Source organism: Athene cunicularia, assembly GCF_003259725.1.
Source record: "Athene cunicularia isolate RWA chromosome 14 unlocalized genomic scaffold, athCun1 chr14_part1, whole genome shotgun sequence".
NCBI lineage: Eukaryota > Metazoa > Chordata > Aves > Strigiformes > Strigidae > Athene > Athene cunicularia.
The window spans coordinates 4,236,542-4,256,796 of NW_020799118.1; the positions used below are offsets into that span (position 1 = coordinate 4,236,542).

The 20,255-nt window shown below is 37.2% G+C and overlaps 2 protein-coding genes across 8 annotated transcripts in view; one reads left to right on the forward strand and one right to left on the reverse strand.

Moving 5' to 3' along the window:
* PLA2G10 (phospholipase A2 group X) overlaps positions 1–13,510 on the forward strand; it is a 19,707-nt gene extending 6,197 nt beyond the window's left edge. Inside the window, exons 3-5 of the mRNA XM_026858824.1 lie at positions 5,663–5,819; positions 8,598–8,704; positions 11,645–13,510. Coding sequence (XP_026714625.1) covers positions 5,663–5,819; positions 8,598–8,704; positions 11,645–11,790 — 410 coding nt within the window. The 3' untranslated portion in view covers positions 11,791–13,510. The remainder of the gene's footprint in view (positions 1–5,662; positions 5,820–8,597; positions 8,705–11,644) is intronic.
* Positions 13,511–13,703: 193 nt separating this feature from the next.
* Positions 13,704–20,255, reverse strand: part of BFAR (bifunctional apoptosis regulator) — a 10,735-nt gene continuing 4,183 nt past the window's right edge. For 3 of the 7 annotated variants that reach the window (XM_026858820.1, XM_026858819.1, XM_026858821.1), the window contains exons 2-8: positions 18,574–18,904; positions 17,520–17,721; positions 16,985–17,154; positions 16,190–16,334; positions 15,767–15,937; positions 15,017–15,219; positions 13,704–14,108 (exon numbers count right to left, since the gene is read on the reverse strand). In XM_026858820.1, the coding sequence (XP_026714621.1) occupies positions 13,916–14,108; positions 15,017–15,219; positions 15,767–15,937; positions 16,190–16,334; positions 16,985–17,154; positions 17,520–17,721; positions 18,574–18,845 (1,356 nt within the window). In that variant the 5' untranslated portion in view covers positions 18,846–18,904 and the 3' untranslated portion in view covers positions 13,704–13,915. Of the gene's footprint in view, positions 14,109–15,016; positions 15,220–15,766; positions 15,938–16,189; positions 16,335–16,984; positions 17,155–17,519; positions 17,722–18,573; positions 18,905–19,875; positions 20,151–20,255 lie in introns of those variants that run through there. The other 4 variants (XM_026858818.1, XM_026858822.1, XM_026858816.1 and 1 more) reach the window with 4 other exon arrangements.

Here is a 20,255-nt window from a genome sequence, read left to right on the forward strand (position 1 = left end):
GAACGGGCGCTGCCGGAGCCCGGCCGCCGCGCTCGGGCCGAACCTCTCACCCCGGCGAAGGGCCCGAGCAGCGGGTGCGGGAGCAGCGTGTCAGTGTGCTTAAGTGTTCGGTGCTTAGAATCGGACAGCAGATCGCGTGGGTAACCAGCATCCTTCCACACGGCCATCCGCTGACCCACGCGCTTGCGGGGCTGTGAGAGCGCTGGCTCGGAGCACCCCGGGTACGAAGCAGTTCAAAAGCCGGGAACTGCTAGAACTGAGATCGCCTGCAAAACCCTAACCGGGTCATTCTGACAAAATGAGTCAGTCTTTATGAACAAGTTATGATGCGAGAATGTAATTAAAGGACCCCTGCCTCATACCTGAGCAGAGCCGACTACTCACTTTGCAAATATTTTTTTTTTCTGGTCTCCTCTGTCCTATTTATTAAAGACCAGTATTAAAGACCAGTTGTAATAATTCACAGTCCATTTCCTCATAGGTTTTCTGAGGTATTCATCTTTTCTGAGGTATTCATCTTTTCTGAGGTATTCATCAGTATAGTATCTAAATGCACTTCTTTCACGCTCCTGTGAAACTGTATTATCGTCCCGCTTTTTCAGATAGGTGGGTGGCTGACAGAAAAGCATCCACTATCCCTAGTGACACAGAACCCGATTTTACCTACGACCACGTAAAATTACGTGAAACTTGCAACTACTCAAAGCTTGGCTCTCAGGAGTATTGCAGTAGTTTGGTACTCCAACCCTAGGATAGTCAGCAGGCTAGGAGCACACTATGAGTAAACATCAATAGGTATATTTTTAAAATTAAACTAACCTCATGCTGAACCCTTCTGACAGCTGCAAGAATAAAGTCCAGTTTTCCAGAGTAGCATTCAGTTGCCTTAAGAGATTCTCTTATTAGTTCTTGCAATTTTCTTTATACATTCCTACACAGCTTGCAAATTCATCAAATCAAATCCTGCAAACAGACAGATCCTAAGGACAGGAGCCTCAACTGATTCTTTTATTCTGTGCACAGAATGAAACAGGCAGGGGCAGGGTTAAAAGACCATAAGGTAAGGTGCTTGCATAATGGGGCCGAGTTAAGGTCCCACCAAGGTCACTGCCCCAGTTCTACTCCCTGACCTCAGGATGCCCCTATTATTCCTCCTGCATTTTGATCATCCTCCAGACTTCATCCTTTGCACGGCACAAACCTCAGCAAGAACATTAAAGAAAACAGTGAAAGACTGTTTTACTGCTTCTGCCAGCCTAGAGTGATCATTGCAGAGAGCCTGGCTCCAGGCCGAGAGCTCCAAGTCAGGCATCAGGATCACCCATTCCCTATGCAGTGAGGAGGAGGGGAAATGCAACTCACCTGTTTCTCAATGCTTGGTCCTCAGTATCAAAACAGGCAAATTTATTCTTTAAAAAAAAAAATTTACATGTGACCACAGTGTGCAGTGATAGCACATCAGTAGTCAGGGCAACAAGATGAGGCAAAAAAGGCCATTCCTGATGGCTTACGAAACCATCCAAGAGGAAAAAACCTTAGCAAAAATTTTTAAAAAGGTTCTATAATGCATACAGTTCAAATGTTTCCACTTCTGGCACGATCCTGGAGATGCATTCCCAAGTTTCAAATTCTGAACTAGTGGAGCACTATGACTGTACGAAGGAAATATCACTGTAGGAAATCTTACACATACTTAACATCCAAAAATGTTTTTGTAGCCTCAGTCTTTGAAAGAATGGCTTAAGATTTCTTTTAAACCTCAAAAAACATCATGGACTGTATTAGTTGCTAATGATTAATGTAGTTATATATTATAATTATGCAAAGCTGTGCTTCTCAATAAAAATATAATTATATATCTGCAAAAATAATTATTATGTCTGTGTTGTGCCCATTGCAAAGAGCACGATGTTATGGAAAATAGGACTTTTCACAATAATGTCACACGTTTCTAAAATGTTTCTTTTTCCTCTATACATATGGAAATTTAAGGGACTGGATTTTTAAATACTATTGTAGGCTATTCGGAAAACTAAGAAGAAAGGAGAGTAGGAAGGTATAGTGGAAAACACCTTGCAAAGACATCATAATGTAGAGCATTCAGCACAGTCTGAACTCACAAGATCTTACACAGGCAACAAACCAAGACAGTCTGATGAAGTTCAAACTCTCCAAACATGGCAGGGCTCCAATTTGGACAACAGGAATTACAGTTTTAAAATCAAGCACAAATACAATGTGATTACTGTTACTTTCTCTCAGGTTGTCTTTAGTGTTTACTTAGTTCCAGTCTTCAGAAAGTCACGCCGTGGCTTTTGATCTCTCTGGCTTAAGTCAGTGCAATCACATAGATTTCTCTGGGGTTTTTTCTTCCCCATCTGCTTTTTTATGGTGCCTCAAGTAGGCTTAGGATTTGTATGGTTTTGGTTTCCCTTCAACCTTTACTTCCAAAGCAGCTACATCACATCCAGTTAAATCTGAGTTTGCTGAGGGACTAATCTCTTTAATTTTTTTTTCTTCTCCCAAATATGTCTTTAAAGTTTTCTTTCAAGAATGACCACAGTTGAAACTGTAACAAAATTCCAACTCCTATTGTGCAGTAAACACTGGAAATTACAATAGTATTAAAAGCCGTAAGACTAGACTCAATTGTCTAACTGTAAATTTTAATTTTTGAGCACTTAGTTGTACTTATTTCCTGTGACCTGTAGATATCAAAACAGTATGGTTTTGATTTTTTCATACATATTATAAAGCAATGAAATTAAAATAAACACAATCTGTTCCCTCCCTTTTCCCCACCCACGATACTGTGTTTGATAGAGCTGCACACAATCTGCATGACAGAAACAAAAACCAGACGACATAGAGCAACAACACTACATTTTCAGGAATGCATAATCAAACCTATAGGAATACACTTGTCCATAAAGATAAATGTCTTTGTGAAAACAAAATAATCACACAGAAATTTTAAAAAACATACCTTAACCTTGAAACATTTGGAAATACGCAGAATGTCACTTTGTATTCCACAGAAGTTCTGATAAAATACTTTGGAAAATTTATTATGTTGCTAATGCATTACATCATCACAGTGATACTCTTTTTGTTTGCATAGTTCTCTGCGTTCTAGGATGATCTTTTGTCACGTCTATTAAAGTCAGGTTAAGAAGCTGGCGGGGACAGACTTTTCCTTCAGTCATATTCAGAGTCTCTACAGTAGAGTACACTATTGGTTTACACCTGGATGTCCAGATGCTGTAACACAAACTGCAAGGATAAAAAGTTCATGTCCTTTAAGTTACATGGCACATTTTCAAGATTAATACTTGAGCTCCTCAAGGGAGCAGACAGTTTATCACTTCCACTTTACATGGATTTAAATCAAGGGACTGGGATTTGTCCAAAGCTAGCAAACATGTCTCTGATGAAATCAGGAATACGACTTATAAATTCTTAGTTTCTACTTCCTGTCTCGTAGCTCCCCTACACCATCCTTCCCCAGATGCCAGGAGCTGAGATACATGCGAAAATTCTTCACTTTCTTAAGGGAATTCTTCAGAATCCTAATGTCAAGCAGAGCAAACCCAGGTTTGCCATTAACCACTAACGTGGTTCCTTCAGACATGACTGGCTAGCTACAAGAGTCTAGCCAAATCTTACTAAACAGTTGTCATTTGTAACGCTGCAACCTCGCTGCGTTTTTTTTTTTTTTTTTCAGCTGGGAATTTACTGAACCTGTACTGACAGTGAAGATAACACTTTCAATGCTACCATAAAGATAAGAATCTGGTTATACTCAAACGGATGCTTCTGCTACCCAAAGCTGCAACGGCATGGGAGATGATCATGTGTCAGTTCCACAGCATGACTGTTATTTTGACACCTAGAACTACAGGTTCCAGGGAGTCCACCCAGTGCACCTTACGGACCCCTTGGGAAAGCGTGAGAGGATCTTTTTACCAGAAAACCTACAGAACTAAACAGGAGAAAATATCCTGGAACAGGAGCCATGACACAATAGATACTGTTCACTATCTTGGCAAAGAAGTTTTAGTGCCAATGGAACAGTTTTAAAATGAAACTGCAAGTGACTACATGGCCCAGGAGGCTTTTTTAACTCCTCAAGATGTGACTGCTTTTAATCAGTGGCCAAAGATGCACGTGCATGTTTCAGCCTCTTGTTTCAACACCCTCTCCTCTCCCCAGATCACGTGCCCACAAAGATCTCGGAGTAGTTGCCCGTCAGAAAAGAACTAAAGAACTAACTTAGGCAGCCTAACTATTTTCATAAGTAAGGATTAGCTCCAAACATTCTTTCTAAAGCTTTTTTTACCATTCTCACCTACAAATCAAATCTATTTCTTAATGAGGTGATTTCACAAGATGTTTAAATCCCTTTGTTTCATGAAATTACAAGTGCTGAAGGTCACCAGCATCCCACACATTTCAAGTTACTCAACTGTGTTGGGAAAAATATTTTTCTAGCAGATCTTCCATTAACTGATTATAGTATGATCTATTATAAGAGATGATAATAATTATAATTTATAATAGTCTATTAGTTAGTATATTATAATAGATTATACGATTATAAAGACTATATACAAACTGTATAATCATATTCTGTAGGAAAATACCTATCAAAACCTTCAATAACAAAGTCTAAATATTTTTTCTGCTCTCTCACACCTATTATCAGTTATTAAATCTTAATGTCTTTCCCAAACTGTATCCAGTACTCGGATTTAAGGTTCATAAACTGTTCTCCTCATACCAAAACAAATCATTAGCTTAATTAGCAAGACAACTCTTACCAGCAGCCTTCCACTAATTTGTTTTGTACTCATCCAGCTTCTTAAGAATTGCTGCATATAGCTTAGAGCCTGCACTGTAAGGAAATGCTGCCCATTACCATTAAGGGTCTTTGATCCGTTAGCTCAATCTGAAGGGTGACACGAAGCCCTAAAAAGTCATCTGGTCTCAACATTTACCTGCTGCCCTGGACCTACTGCTCTAGTACTGACACAGGACAGTTAAAGTTTCTAAATACAGTGTTGTTCTGGAGAAATAATGGTGACAATTCCTTAAACAACAACAAAACCCGAACAAAATGAAACAGAAGATAATTAAGCAACTCTTTTCATTTCCCTGGAAATTACTCCCAAGTACCCACCCGTTTCCCTGCTCTACACCCACCCCACCACCCCCACCAGTTATTTGGCTTCTTTGTCTAAAAGTTAGGAAAACCAGAACCCCATCATAGAGGACATACTTGTTCAAACGTAAAGCATTACATTCTACAAAGTAATAACATGGGCAAAACTGCATGTTAGGAGAAAATACTGCAGCGCTTCCGGCATCTAATTTTAGCAGATTAGTGGACCTAGCCCACAGAACGTGTGCTAGCCCTTGCCAGTTTTAAGACTGGATACGCTGCCTTGATGGGAGGAAACCACTGCAGCTATTCAGAACGTTGTTCAGTATTCCGCTCACTACAGATCGGGGTGAAAGGGACTGGGTCAAGCAGTGTGGCCTCAGAGTGTCAAAAGGAAAACTATAATTCTCAAGTACTGACATTCATTATCAAAGTTTTTAAAAAGCGCAAACGATTTTGAATCTGCATGTTTGATTCAATAAAAAAGTTTTTCTTCCACAGTATATGAAGGGGAAGCCCACTTTAGAAATCGAAGAGGAGTTATTGAATTAGCTGGAGCCATTAGATGTACTACAGGACGATCTCCTTTTGCCTACCTACGTTACGGATGCTACTGTGGTCTGGGAGGAAGAGGATGGCCCAAGGACAGAGTAGACTGGTAAGAGTAACTATTTATCTGAGTAATTAAGTGCTGAATGTATGCAGATGACAGAGTAAAAGGACTAAAATATTAATTAGGCCTATTTAACATCAGTGAGGGAACTGAATTTAAACACACCTCAGACTGCTAAGAAACTCTGAAGCATTACAATTGTGTTACTGTAGATCTATAGGAGTCCTACTTGCCTCTAGCTCAAACTCTCATTGCATTAATACTGGATTCACAGTACAGTTGAGTTGTTTTGCTGTTGCTGTTTGGCCAACAGATGAAGAACTAAAGTCTTCCTGGAGAAGCTTTAAAGCTCAAACATTCAAGCTATCCAGAAAAGTAAAAAAAAAAATTTAAAATACAAATAATTGCAGTGGAAAAATCTTTTGATTCTACTACCATCCATCCTATTTTATTAGTATTCAAAATAATACATAGAAAATTATGCAAAATTCAACCTGTTGAAAAATAACTTGAATAAAAGTAATTATGAATTGTTACCAAAATCATTCTAAAAACAGACTTTTGTATTTAGTACTAAATCTCAGCATATCAACTACCATCAATTTCATTTGTAATTGAACATTAGCTGACAGAAAGATGATTTGCTGTTTACAGTAGTTAGAGGTTTTATATTTTCAAGTTTATCATTATAACGATACATTTCCCCATCATATGGGACATCTCAAATTCTGACTTATCAGATATACTGTAAATTAAAAGGTATGTCTGATACTCATATCTAGGGTAGAATCTATGGAAATTTCTACTCTGGTTGTTTGTTGGGTGTTTTTTGGTTTTTTTTTATGTGTGTGTAAAGATTCTAGTCATGATTAGACCTAAAACTTGTAGAAACTTTTGCCTACATGATTCAAGTTTTTGGATGTGTAATCTGTTATTTTAAAGACAACTTTGTAGAATGTATTCCCAGTCATTAAAGTAGCAATTACATGCAAAAAGAAGGGACTATGATTAGTTCTGGTCATCTGTATACTTAAAAGATAATGATGGAGAATCTGCAGTTTGGCAGTCTTTCACTGGAGGGCATTTCTTCATTTGTAAAAGTCACACAGTAGCAGGAAGCTGTTTCTTCACAAAACACAGTTAGGTATTTGTGGTCTGGGTTTTAATATCTACAGAATGGTAAGAACAAGCCAGAGTGAGCGCACTTTACCACATTTAACAGAATCAAGAATTGCACATGTTGAATAAGCGACAAACATTCTTACCAAGTTTGATTTCTTAAAAGTTTTGAGCTACGTTGTGGGCTGTTTACTTTCAGAATTATGCCCGCAAACAAGTTAAGTGAAAACACAGAAATACTTAATCTGAAGTAAGAAGATCTGTAATAGAATTATTCAAATAATAGTTATTGTAATTTAGATTTTTGCCTGCCACTTACAAAAATAAACTTTCAAATGGAGGCAATGATATATTGCTTTCATAAGATAAAATACAAAATCCTTAAGCATCTATTTTTTTATTTAAAACACTTAAAAAGAGGACGAAAGTAATTCTAAAAATTTTTGTAAACACGTGAAGATAGATGGCACTACGGCAAAAGCTGTATTCCCTTGTTTATTTACCTTAGTACTGCTACAAAGACTCATTAGAATTTTACTTTTTTTTATTTCTATGCCTGAAATTGATGTATTAAGCTACTTCAGGAGCATGTGCTGTTTAACTGTTACGTACCACATGATCTTTAAATGGCGAGTTGCATGGAATTACCAAGTAATTGTTTAATAAGCATAGGGGGGAATAAAAAAAAAAAGTAATTGCAGGTGAGAGCTCACAGCATTAACTTTTTCTATTGCAGACACAAATTCCTCAGGCAATCTAAATACCATCTAGACATCATGTACCTACTGTAACATGATGGTTTCAGGCTACCAGGAGGAAACTCAATGGCTGAATGCAAAGAGCTCACAGATACACCCTGTTCTTCCCCTAAGTAAAAACATTTGCAGCAAATATTTACAAGCTATCTAATTTCAGGTCCTTATTACCTCCTCTACTTGCTGTTCTGGGCTTGCAACAACTCCACCAGAAAAGAATGCTTTACCTGTACAGTTCAGTGCCACAGTGTAATAGAAACTCTATTAATTCATTGCCCTGATTATGACAAGAACAATTCTGAAATGGTCATTTTAGGCAATTTTCCAAATTTTCTCATGAGAGTGAACAAAGAGTTTTGCTTATATTATGGCATTAAACAGCACCCATGCCTATGCATTACTGAACATTTCACCTGCTCTCAGCCTTTCTGCCACCATCTAAGGACTTTGCTAAAAGATGACATTTCTAATAGTCTGCTATGGCCTAACAAATCTTGTCTCTTCCCTGTTAACTGTTACAACAGCATCAGTAACTGGCAGGAAAATACATCATTTATTATCCCACAGACTATTCTGGCATTTAATCTTTTTCTTGGAAGGGGTAGGAGAGAAGCACACCCACATAACATTTTATTGTATTTAAAACAGAAAATGCTTTAAGGATTCCTTGTATTTTCATCTATGAGGAAGTTCAGTTAGATCAATGTGTACCAGACCTTTTCCTCATCACTGATTACATGAAAAGAGTACTAATTTTTTCCAGGTGATCTCTTAAAACAATTACCCTGTTTAGATTCCCAAGCAGGTAACTGTTTGAACATTCACGTATGTTGACTGTTTTATTATTTCACAGCCTGCACAAACATGCTGATAAAAACCATCCACATTATGTGATCATAAATCACCACAGCATGAATTAAGGCAATTAAGGCGTTTCTGTTACTCCCAGGTGCTGCTTTAACCATGACTGCTGCTATGGGAAGGCAGAACAAGCAGGTTGTCACCCAAAGACAGAAAATTACTACTGGGAATGTGATGACAATGCTGCTGTGTGTGGTGAGTCAACAGTTCTAGTTGGGTTTTTTTTGGTGAGCTTTTGGGGTTTGATTTTGTTTTTAAAACTTCTATGGATTGTCTCATTGACTTAATAGAAAGATATTTTCTTAATTAACTGTAAAATTCTTACTTTACCATCCTTCCTTTTGTGACTTTTTTTGCCAGGATAAGCTGTGCTTCCAGGAAGCACAGCTATGATAACCCAATGAATGCAGTTTCCTCTTAATCCCCATGTACTGACATACATAAACAAACAAAATTCTGATCTATATATTTCTATTACCCTTTCAGAAAACACTACCAAAAAACCCCCTCTTTTTACTCGGCATCTGCATACTTGAGGAACCCATGTTATGCTACTCCCTGCAGGTCTCCACCTGGAAAATAACTACAAACAGGAGGCAAGAAAACTGCAACTGTTTAAAAATATTATACTTAGCAGAAAGTTATTTCACACCATTTACAAATTTATGATGGACAAGTTTCTGGCATACCACTGATTGGTTGCAGAGCCCACTACTAGTGGCTGCAATTTATGAATGAATTCACAATTACAACTTAGAATTTCAAACACTGAGATAATAAAATATTTGATCAGTATGGTTATTTATGGAAGTATCATGTTTATGAGCCATAAAATATTAATTTGAAAATATTTACAGAAAAATTTTTGTTTGATTGCTCCAAAATTGAATGTAATATACGTGTCATGCTGTAGTATAGAAGAGAAGGACAAAGAGATCTCAAAGAAACAAACAAAAGATGTTTAACAGGAAAAAGCAGCATTCTTTTTTACATGATTTCTTCGCAACTCCCAAAGTTTAAGCAAATATTTTCCAATATACTTCAAAGACTTTTTGAAACTATAACTTCTCACAAGCCCCCAAAATTTACAGGGTTTTTTCTTCTTGTTGTCAGGTTTTGGACTTTTTTTGTTTGGGGTTTTTTTTGTTATTTCACATGTAATTTTATGCTACAACCTAGTATGCAAAGCAGGTTGAGAACTGGTTATCATTTGCACCACAAAAATGCAGACCCTTACATGAATTTATTTACAAGTCTGAGTTTCTGACTACCATAATTTATAAAGGCAACACAGTAGGCCAGTCAGAGAAAACAAAAAAACTTCTTGTTTCACAACTCAGTTTAGAATTTGCCTGACTTGAAATCAAATGATTGATACTATTTCCTTTCCTCCTTTCCATTCAGCCTTTACTTTGCCCAAGTGCCTACCTTTGCAGAATCTCTACTTGCATATTTCCTCTTGGGTCCAGAAGTACTAAGCATTTTCTCTCTCAAACTATTTAATTGTCAAGTTGCAGTCCACCTATATTTGGCTATAAAGGTTCTGCTCTTGTTCCAGTCCAGAAGCTGACAATATTTTAGAATACTGGCCAAGATAGTAGGCATGTGATCAACAAAGTTGAAACAAAGTCCCTGTGTACCATGGAGGCGATTAAGCTTGGAGCAATAAACAGAGACGGAATAGTTCTCAGTTAATGTTTGGGGGTTTTTATTCTATCGTGTTGTTTATGCTGGTTATGCCATCGAGTAGTTTTTAGGGTAGCTAGTTGCAGTGTCAACACACATACATTGAGAACACTTCCATTTCATAGCAGAATTTGGGTTCATTCACAAAACTGAACACATGCTCTGCTTGTAGACAAATCTCAAGCAGAGAGTCAGCTAAGCAAAAAACCATATATTTCTGGGTTGGCACAATAAAACCAAAATATATTGCTGTAGAAAAAAATGTTCATGCCAAGAAGAAACATTCATGCCAAGAAACCTGCTAAGTTACAATCATAAAACTACTCTGCTTCTGTGAGACCCCCCCTGCAGTGCTGTCTCCAGCTCTGGGGCCCCCAGTATAAGGACACAGACCTGCTTGAGCAGGTCCAGAGGAGGCCACAAACATGATCAGGGGCTGGAGCACCCCCCTGTGAGGACAGGCTGAGAGAGTTGGGGGTGTTCAGCTGGAGAAGAGAAGGCTCCGGGGAGACCTTAGAGCAGCCTCCCAGTACTTAAAGGGGCTACAGGAAAGGGGGGAGGGATTGTTGATCAGGGGGTGTAGGGATAGGACCAGGTGTAACAGTTTTAAACTGAAAGCAGGCAGATTTACATTAGATCTAAGGAAGAAATTCTTCCCTGTGAGGGTGGTGAGACACTGACAGGTTGCCCAGAGAAGCTGTGGCTGCCCCCTCCCTGGAAGGGTTCCAGGCCAGGTTGGACGGGGCTTTGGGCAACCTGGGCTGGTGGAAGGTGTCCCTGCCCATGGCAGGGGGGTGGAACTGGATGGTCTTTAAGGTCCCTTCCAACCCAAACCAGTCTGTGATTCTAAAACAATATAACCAGACATGGATTTTATTGTACTTAAAACACAGTTTACTTCTTAGTGAATGCCTTGATAAAAAAAGTGGGTGATTTAAGCTGAACATGGAACATCTCTCCATCCCTTATTTCACATACATGATTTTGATGCTACATCCTTTAGTAGATTAAAGCATATGTGAAATGGAAAATATCTTCCCAAACTCAAGTTTCACTAGAGCAACAGAAGGGACAGAGAGGGTCACACACCACTTTCTAAAGGGGAATCAGTTATCAGAGTTCCTTTATTAAAGAACATGAAGAAGAGTATTTAAATCTTTATCCAAGTATCATATTTTCATCTGCCAAGACAGTTCCACTGATTATCAACTATCTCTAAACCAGACCATGCCTGTATATTCGCTGTTGCTAAGATGTCCTCACATGGAGCTCTGCCTAAAGAACCTGAGAAAAATGTCTTAACTAAAGCTCAGTATAGTTCCTATTGCACTTAAAATATAAGAGCCATTTATATGCCAAATATGGAACACGAGGTAGCAATTTTTAGTATTCCATTTGGTATTTTTAATTTCTTCAGACTAACATCAAACTTACTGTGTTTTCTTTCAGAATCACTAGAGGACAAATGTCAAAAAATGGCATGTGAATGTGACCGTGAAGCTGCCAAATGTTTTTCTAAAGCTCCCTATCATACAAAATACCTTTTGTGGCCAGACTTTATGTGTGGTGAGATTCAGCCTTTGTGTAGGCATTAGATATACAGCATCAGTCTTTATGAAAACTCCTTATGTATTTAAATCTAAAATGACTTTTTTTTTTGTCACAGTAGTGACAACGAATTATTTTCCCCTTTCTTGATCCTTCTTCTTGCTGCCTCAGCCTCTCCATCCCAGAATGGCCAAAGTAAACATTTATCCCCTTATTTACCTTCTGCAGTGCACAGACTAAAAGCAAATTCATTAGTTCTGTGTAAGCTTTTATTGACTGAACAGGAATTTACCTGTTTGAAGGAGTAACTGACTTAATTTTGTTTCTATTCAGATTCACAGATTTTTCAGATTCATAGTATCATTCGCTAAAGTTTTCATCCCCTCTCCGCTGCCTCCAAGATACAAATCAAACTTTTACGCAAACATTTACCTTAACATTTGTTAACTTTGAACTGACTGGAAGAAATGCAAGTGACAGCGTCACTACAAAGAGCCCTCTCATCTGTATTAAACACTTACTATGTAGCCTAATTTAACTTCTGCATCTTTCACCTTAAGTAGTCCTACCTATATTAAAAAATGCCTAATATAATTATTTTTTTTCTAGCATTTACTTTTTAAATACAGTTTTCTAAAAAGTTGTTGATTTGATATGATTCAGGCTCCTTACTGTATGTACATCTTGAGTTTCCTGTGGGCATAGGGAGCAGTTCTACCCTTAAAACTTCAGAGCCAGATTTAAAAGTGAAAATGCAAACCATCACCAAGACAGATACATGAAAAAAGTATCAGTCGCTGTGACCAACTGCCTTTCCCATAAGCACTGGGTCTTGGACACTGTGAGTCTGCAAAGTCCAGAAGTGTATATACCTCATAAGGAGGTAAAGATGGTTTTAGTTAAGAGTCACTTCATAGTTTTTTGAAACCTTTTAGGAAGAGAAATCAGTAACATGAATTGCTGAATAATACACTTCTTCATAACTTCCATTTTTAACAGTTTAAGATCAGGAGTATTTGATGTCTACTTTCACCCACCTCAACTTACTTAAAGGTGCACTCTGTAGCCCCGCATAAGTCAAAGCTAATGACAAGTACTTCAATATATATTAAAAAAAAAAAAAAAAGCGCACTTCTTTAGGAAGGATGAAGATTTCAAAAGAGATCTTTAATCTTTAACAACATTCATAGGTAAATGTAAAGTTTATACTAATGATACAAATGAAAAAAACCCAAACAAACCAATGTAGAACGCAAAGGGACAAAGCTCCTGAAAAATCTAACTTTTGCTTCAGTCAAAAAACATACACTAACAAATGGCAATCCCATTTACACAAAATAATTTTCCTGTCAATATTCGCTTACAGACCTAGGTACACACATTATATTGCAGCAAGATGTAATTACAGTGTCAGGTCACTTTTCCAAAATAATCCTTTTTTAAGAGATAATCTTGAATTTAAGAATTAGCAACAGACTTCAAGAGGAGCACATTACAGAAGCTATTGATGAAGTCTAACTGATCTGAATAAAAAAAAATTTAAATGGCAATCACCACATTTTCCAAAAGACAAGAAAACTCAAGCAGTCTTTGCGCCTTCAACAGCGGGAATTTTAGAACAAACTCTCCTGTGAGACTGTGTATTTGACAATCACATCTTTACATGTAAAGTAGACTGGAAACACTGAAGTATTTTCAGTATCAAGCCTATCCAGGAAGATCTTTCCTTTGGCAAACTTCAGTTGAGGAACACACTGCTAAGTTGTTTGGTTTTTTTTTTAAAAAAAAAAAAAAATCATCACTGCAGATGTTCAGAAGACACTATTTTTAAGGCAGGCTTGAAAATAACCAGAATGCTCAAGACAGAATAGGTAAGTTTGATTTGTTCAAAAATAGGGTGATATGACTGTGTCAGTTTTACATTGTTAAATCAGGAATGCTTTTAGTGGTGGGTTTGGGGTTTTTTTTAATAGAAAATTCCTTTCATATAATAAAGCCCATCCTCAGATTTGGAATCAGCTGGTTCAAGAGTAACTTACCTTAAGGCTTTTTTGTATGTTTAAGTTAACATAATCCACCACTTTCACTCCCACATATATGAAGAAGAAAAGCAAAGCCTATTTCAAAATGTCCATTTTTAGAAGCTAAACAGCTCAAAAGTTCCAACGCCAGTCACTGCACTTGTGTTTCCAAACGCCTTACTTCTTTAACAACAAGATCAATGTTTATAATTGGGTTAAAGTACAAGGCCCAGTAAAACAAACAATTGCAAACAAACTGAGGAATAAAAGGCCAAAAAATGGCAACAAAAAGACCCTGGGTTGAGACTTTCCAGAAATGCCTCCACATTCTTTGAGGAATAGTCCTGTGAAAAAGGAAAGGGAGAGGCTTAGAGGAAATTCCCGTTTTGTTTTTATCCATTCTACGAAAAGCTACTATGTGCTGCATCCTCAAATTGTTTAGTAATTACTCAGGTACCTGTAAAACATCATTTTGCACTCCGGAAAAACTTTCTTAAAATACAGTAATACTAGATTTTAGATGAAGAAGCATTAAGTCAATTTATTCAGACCACAAAGCACAGCAAGTTAAAGTGGTCAAACTCCCCATTCCTCACAGATTATTTCCGGATCCCCTGCTCTCCCTTGGTCAGGTTCTGCCCCCTAGCTGCTGCAGAGACAGCGAAAACCCAGCACTCCAACACAAGAATTTATCCTATGTAAGTTTTAAAAACTATAAATAAAAGATCACAGCAATTATAAAGTAATATCAATATGCTTGAATTAAAACTAAAACAGTAACTGGAAACAGCAATTCTGATCACCTATCAGAAATAGTATTAGTGTAACTAAACTTATTTATGATCCTGAAGACTCACCCTTGAATGACTATATTGTAAGCATATAATGACAAAATTCTTACGTATTCAGTTCTCAGCTGACAGCTAATACCCGTTATCATAAAGGGCAATTCTCAAGGTAAAAGTTAACATTTATCCGATGGTTAAGAACATGCTTATTTCTGTTACTACATTTGGTACATCTGATCAGTAAAACCAGCTGTAAGAAACCCTTTCAAGTACTCACAGAAATAAAGATATTAAAGAGTGAGTACAGTATATGTGCAGGTTCAGATTCACATGTTCTTATTAACCTCAGAGTTGTGGTTAGACATTGTCATTTCTGTGATCAACTGTGAAATAGCAAGACTGTTACTTTCTATTTATAAGGCCATGTACTTCCTATCCCCTTCAAGAAGCTCCATAAGACTTACTTCAATTCTCTTCTTGACCAGAGCCTCCAAAAGGAGAACAATTCCAGAACAGAGAGCAACATGGCATTTACAATTATAAATCTTGATGTCCAGTAGTGCACATCCAGCCAATCCCAAGCAAATTCAGCTATCAACTGGTATGGCAAAAATAAATACTTCACAATGAATTCTCTCCACTGTTTCCAAGAAGGATCTTTAAGGTCCTGTAAATAAGGATAAAAAGACTGTGAATCAATTTCCTATTAAATCACACACAATACTGGCTTATTTCCCCTACTCTTTTATTGAAAAACTGTTTTTTCATACATTGAAAGCAGCAATTTATCTTTACTATATTTTCTGGTAGATAATACCAGTAATTTCCATATACCAGTGTAATTTCCATTATACCCAGTAATTTCCATTAGATTAGAATAAAACATCACAGACAGCCAGACCTTATAATGCCATTTGTTAAAATACAGGTACTTTGAAGGAACAGCCTTTCTATGGTCATGTGAACTTCAAAAAAAATCCGTTTCACAGATTTGAAGTATCAAAAGCCTTAAATCAATCTTAATAAAAGGTAATGGTCCCAGCTCTGGTGATCACATACAATAAAATCAAGAAACCACTTCTTTTGTAGTTTTATTCTTTTTAAAAAGTTGTAAAGAGATGAAATGGTGAATAATTATATCATATTCTTATGCTGTCAGTCTTAAAATGCTTATAACTACAGCAAGTAGCACATTTAATGTTTTGAACACTTACTAGTAGTTTTGTGAGAGTATCTTCATACTTATCTTCTTGTGTAGGGCAAATTGTGTGGATGAAAGGTAGGAAAGCTTCTGCATAATCAAACAAATAAAGGTATAACATACTGAGCCTTGGAGAACTCTTCAGTGCATAGAGAAGAAAGAGTGATTTTCCTGGATTTACTGCCTGAAAGGTATCAAATTATCAAGTTTCAAACAATGAAATAGTAAAATGAAAGAGACATGCCAATTCTTAGATTTTTCTGACAATCATTTTTCAAAGGATCATTTTTCAAATACAACAGTTCATTGAACTGAGAAGTTTTTACAAGGGTAATTCTACATCCCTAACGCTCCTCCTGGCTTTAAGATAATTTTCTTTTACATATATTATTTTAAAAATACTTAATATACATGACAGATTTTATATAAAGTTTACCTTATATTCCCAAAGGTTCTGTGGTGGTTTAACACCTAAAGTTTTCACACATTCCAGTTCTGCCACAATAGCTTTTCTATGGTTACTGTTCTCTATACTGTAAGGCTCTTTTGTGAAATCCTCCTCTGTCAGTGTTAGAAGGAGTCTACAAAAGCAGAAGAATGCAGAAGGTAAACACCGCCTCTTCACCAAAAAGGTATGACTTACAAATTAACAATTACACACTGAAACAATAAGCTACTGATAGAAGGTATCACCTTTTGGACTACATTCCATATCAAGTGTTCTGAATCAACTGCGTCTCAGAGCCTGGGTTTTAAATATCCTTCTTTTCAAGTTTTCTCTTGCCTGCTTTCAGCATGCAAATTTATCAGCTTGTTGGCTATTACTGGACACAGTTCTTCAGTACTTCACAGATCTAGTCTGGTCTCCTGAAATCAAACCTAGAGCTCTTGGGTGGAATGCAACAATGCATATAGCATATGATTATTTTCGCAAGAAAGAAAAGGTGGGAGAGGTGGAAAATACACAGTAGAATTTTACTTTCAGTATCATTTCAGTCTGCATTGACAGCATTTAAGAAAGTTCTTAGAAAATTTTCCATTAGCTTGCTTAGTACTAAAGTTTTCAACTACAAGTATTAAAACTTCTCCTGAATTTTATTCTGATACATCAATAGAATATTCCCACAATCTATGGAAAGAAATATGGTCATTTCACAATAGCCCATTCCTACTGAAAGCTATCCAATAGTCCAATCAAATGTCAGCTGTTCTTGACAATTAAGCCTCTCACCTTCCATTCACCTTCTCCAGTAAAAATCTTTCTTTGTAATGTGAAGCCCATGGGCCCAGCTGCTCTAGCCAAAGTATCACTTCCTCAGCAGTCCATTTAGCAACAGGCTTGTGGACAAGAAGATCTTCTTCAAATTCTCTGCTACTCCAGTGGTATCCAAGTAGAACTACCTATAGGTAGATTAAAAAAAAAAAAAAGAAAAGAAAAAGAGATCCTTTACCTGCAAAGCAAATACATTAATGATATAAGTAAACACACATTAAAGGGCTTGACACGTAGAATCATCTGTTTTATGGGCCCTAGAATATTCAGGTTTTAAGAAAGGATCTTGAAGTTTCACCCAATCTGTCTAACTTCCGTTTGCTGTATATTGCAATTGTAGTTCCCGACAGGCAACTCTGAATGCTACATTAGTTACTCGGCTCAGCTGAAGTCTCTTCTGTGCTGATGATCTTTTTTATGTGTATGTAATTTAAGTATATTTGATTGCATGCTTAATGAAGTAAATATGGAAAACCAACCAGATGAAACTTACTGCTACACAAGTTAAAGCTGTCAGAACGCCTGAGAAAAACCCTCCTCCTCGAGGATTAATTCTTCCTGTGTTCGGAACTGTAGGGATCTGGTCATTCCCATATTTTTGGAAGGTTGCTAAGCTGCGTGCTACATCACTGTTTTGTTGAATATCTTCTTTTCTTTGTTCAATGGCATCAGAAAATAGCTTTTCAATAACATCCCTATTGGGAAAAATATTTGTCATGGTACTAGAACCACTGAGGCTTAACATTCAGAAAAAGGACTAATTTTGGGGGTTTTGTTTTCCAGCCTCTAGTAAAGACTGTAATCTTTGAAAGCAAAAAACCATTAGTTATTAATACTTTGTAAAGTTAAATTTAAATCAATTACTTCCTAACGTTTTCCTTTGCTTTTAAAGATAGGAAGTTAAAATAAGACATTAAGAAACAAAAAAATCCTCGGGTTTATAAAAAACTAGAATTGTGTGTGCTACTGGCAAGCCCTGATTATTCAAAAATGCTCAACAAAAGACAACATAAAAGTTTACCATCAATCCTACCACCTATTTATTAAATATTTATTAAAATATTATTAGCCTAAGATTAACACAAGAACTTGTGGGTAATTCAAGACAGCAAATTGATATTTCTGGCTTTGTTCTGCAATAAGATCACATTTCTTCCTACAAATAATTCCTATTACAGGAGTAATTACACAATTATCAAAGATCATTCTAACTCAGAATTATTAGGAAACAACCAGTTGTATTAAAAGATACAAGTGTCTCAATACTAAACAAGAATTCCTCCTCTCCATCACCCAAAAAATTCAGAAGAGGGGAAAAAAAAAAAACCAAACCCAAACCAAAGCCAACCTACCCACCCCTCAGTTCCATGCAGAAAAATGTGCTTGAACAGTTCGGTATGAGTGCAGAACATGAAAGATTTCAGGATTTAAACGTCCTTACAACAGTTCAGATTACCGATAAACTACAAAAATCTACAGCAAACTCAAAAAACCAGACAACTAATTTCAGTAGTTTTAAAAATCAAAAAATGGTGTAGTACAGTCACCTGAGGAGGATGTTGACTTTGGGGAATCCTTCCCATTTTTCTCTGCATTCAGGGCATTCATTCTTCTTGGACGATACCCACCACAAGGCTAGGCAGTGTCTACAGAAACTGTGCCCACAGTTCAGGGTGGTGGGATTGACCAGAATGTCATAACAGCAGTGGCAGAGGAACTCACTAACTGATACCCGCCGAGCGATCTCAGGAGTAGCCTGTGTCTCAACTTCCGCCCTCTCCGTTTCACCTTGTAGAGTCTCATCTTCTTCCATTTTCATTTATGCCTTATGAAAACGGAAAGCTCTCTCAGATTTTCAAATCAGGTAAGGCATTACTTCTGCAAAGCAAGTTAAACCTCATTAAGAAAAAAGTTACTACAGAACTTTAGAATTGCAAGCAGTCTAATTTATCATTGTAATTCATTTGTTGCTCTCATGGTTTTAAACTTTTAAACTAACTTAGCTCTCCCCAGAATGAAACATGGTCTTCTACGTTTTCAAAACACATTAATTGCAAACTACAATCAAAATCAGATTCTATATGTAAATGGTGAGCTCAATCTCCCTGTATTTTCTTTTCCTGTGTTACACAACACATGAAAGTGAAACAAAAACCTCACTTTAATTCAGATGATTTTGACAGTATATTTAATCAAGATTTTAGTAAAACACCAATCAAAAGAAGTATCATTAGAAAATTCCATCAGAGAATATAAAAACAGTATAACGTAATTATCTAATTTACTGTATTACTATTCTTTCCAAACATATAGAAAAAACATTACTAAGACCTGTCAATAATAGACACTGCTGGCCAATATTTAAAAGAAAAAAAAAGTAAAAATTAGATCCACAAAGTCATATGCTTCAGAATTATAAAGTACTGATCTGGACCTATCTGCTTGCCATCTCAGTGAAGGACTGAGCTCCGTTATTTACTGGTAATTACTCTTTGCTAGTATTTCAGAAAATGCACAAATGAGAAGAGTTTGAGATTGTTCCAAGCTTATGAAAACTATAAACCTCTTTGCTCAACGATCCTACTGTACTCTCTCAGATGTCTGTATCTAGTTTCTTAAGGAAAACACCAGCACAGATCCCCTACCTACCAGTCACGATATGTTAAAAGCGATCAAAAACTACACAATTTTCGCCTCAGGCACTACAAAACCAAAATACGCTTATGCTCTCCACCATGTGGCTCCTGCTTACTACTGAATTACTATCTTTTCATCCAGACAAAGAGGTAATCATGCAAGTTGGTAAAGAATAAAAATTTAAAAATTACAAGCAGTATGAAAATACAAACCCACAGTGCAACTAGGATCCTCAGACCGCTTACGAACATGCCTTTTCCCAGCAAAGCAAAGATTGTTGGTTTTCTAAAAGACAAACCCGAAACTTCACTTACAACAGGAAAAAATAAAAACAAGGTTTTGCACCTAAGAACATTCTTCCAGTTTTCCTGGAACAAAGGCTTCTGCGGGTGCAAAAATTCTTCACCCCTCGGCCTCTGCGCCAAAGGAGAGGAGGGGCAGAAGCAGAAAGCTCCCTCCCGCCTCCTCCCGCACCCGCGGAACCCGCGGTTCGGGCCTGCAGCGACGGGACGGTCGCTGCCCCCCCCCGGGCAAGGCAGGGCCCGTCTCGGAGGCGTCACCGGCCCCGCTCGGCCGCCCGCGGGCAGCAAAC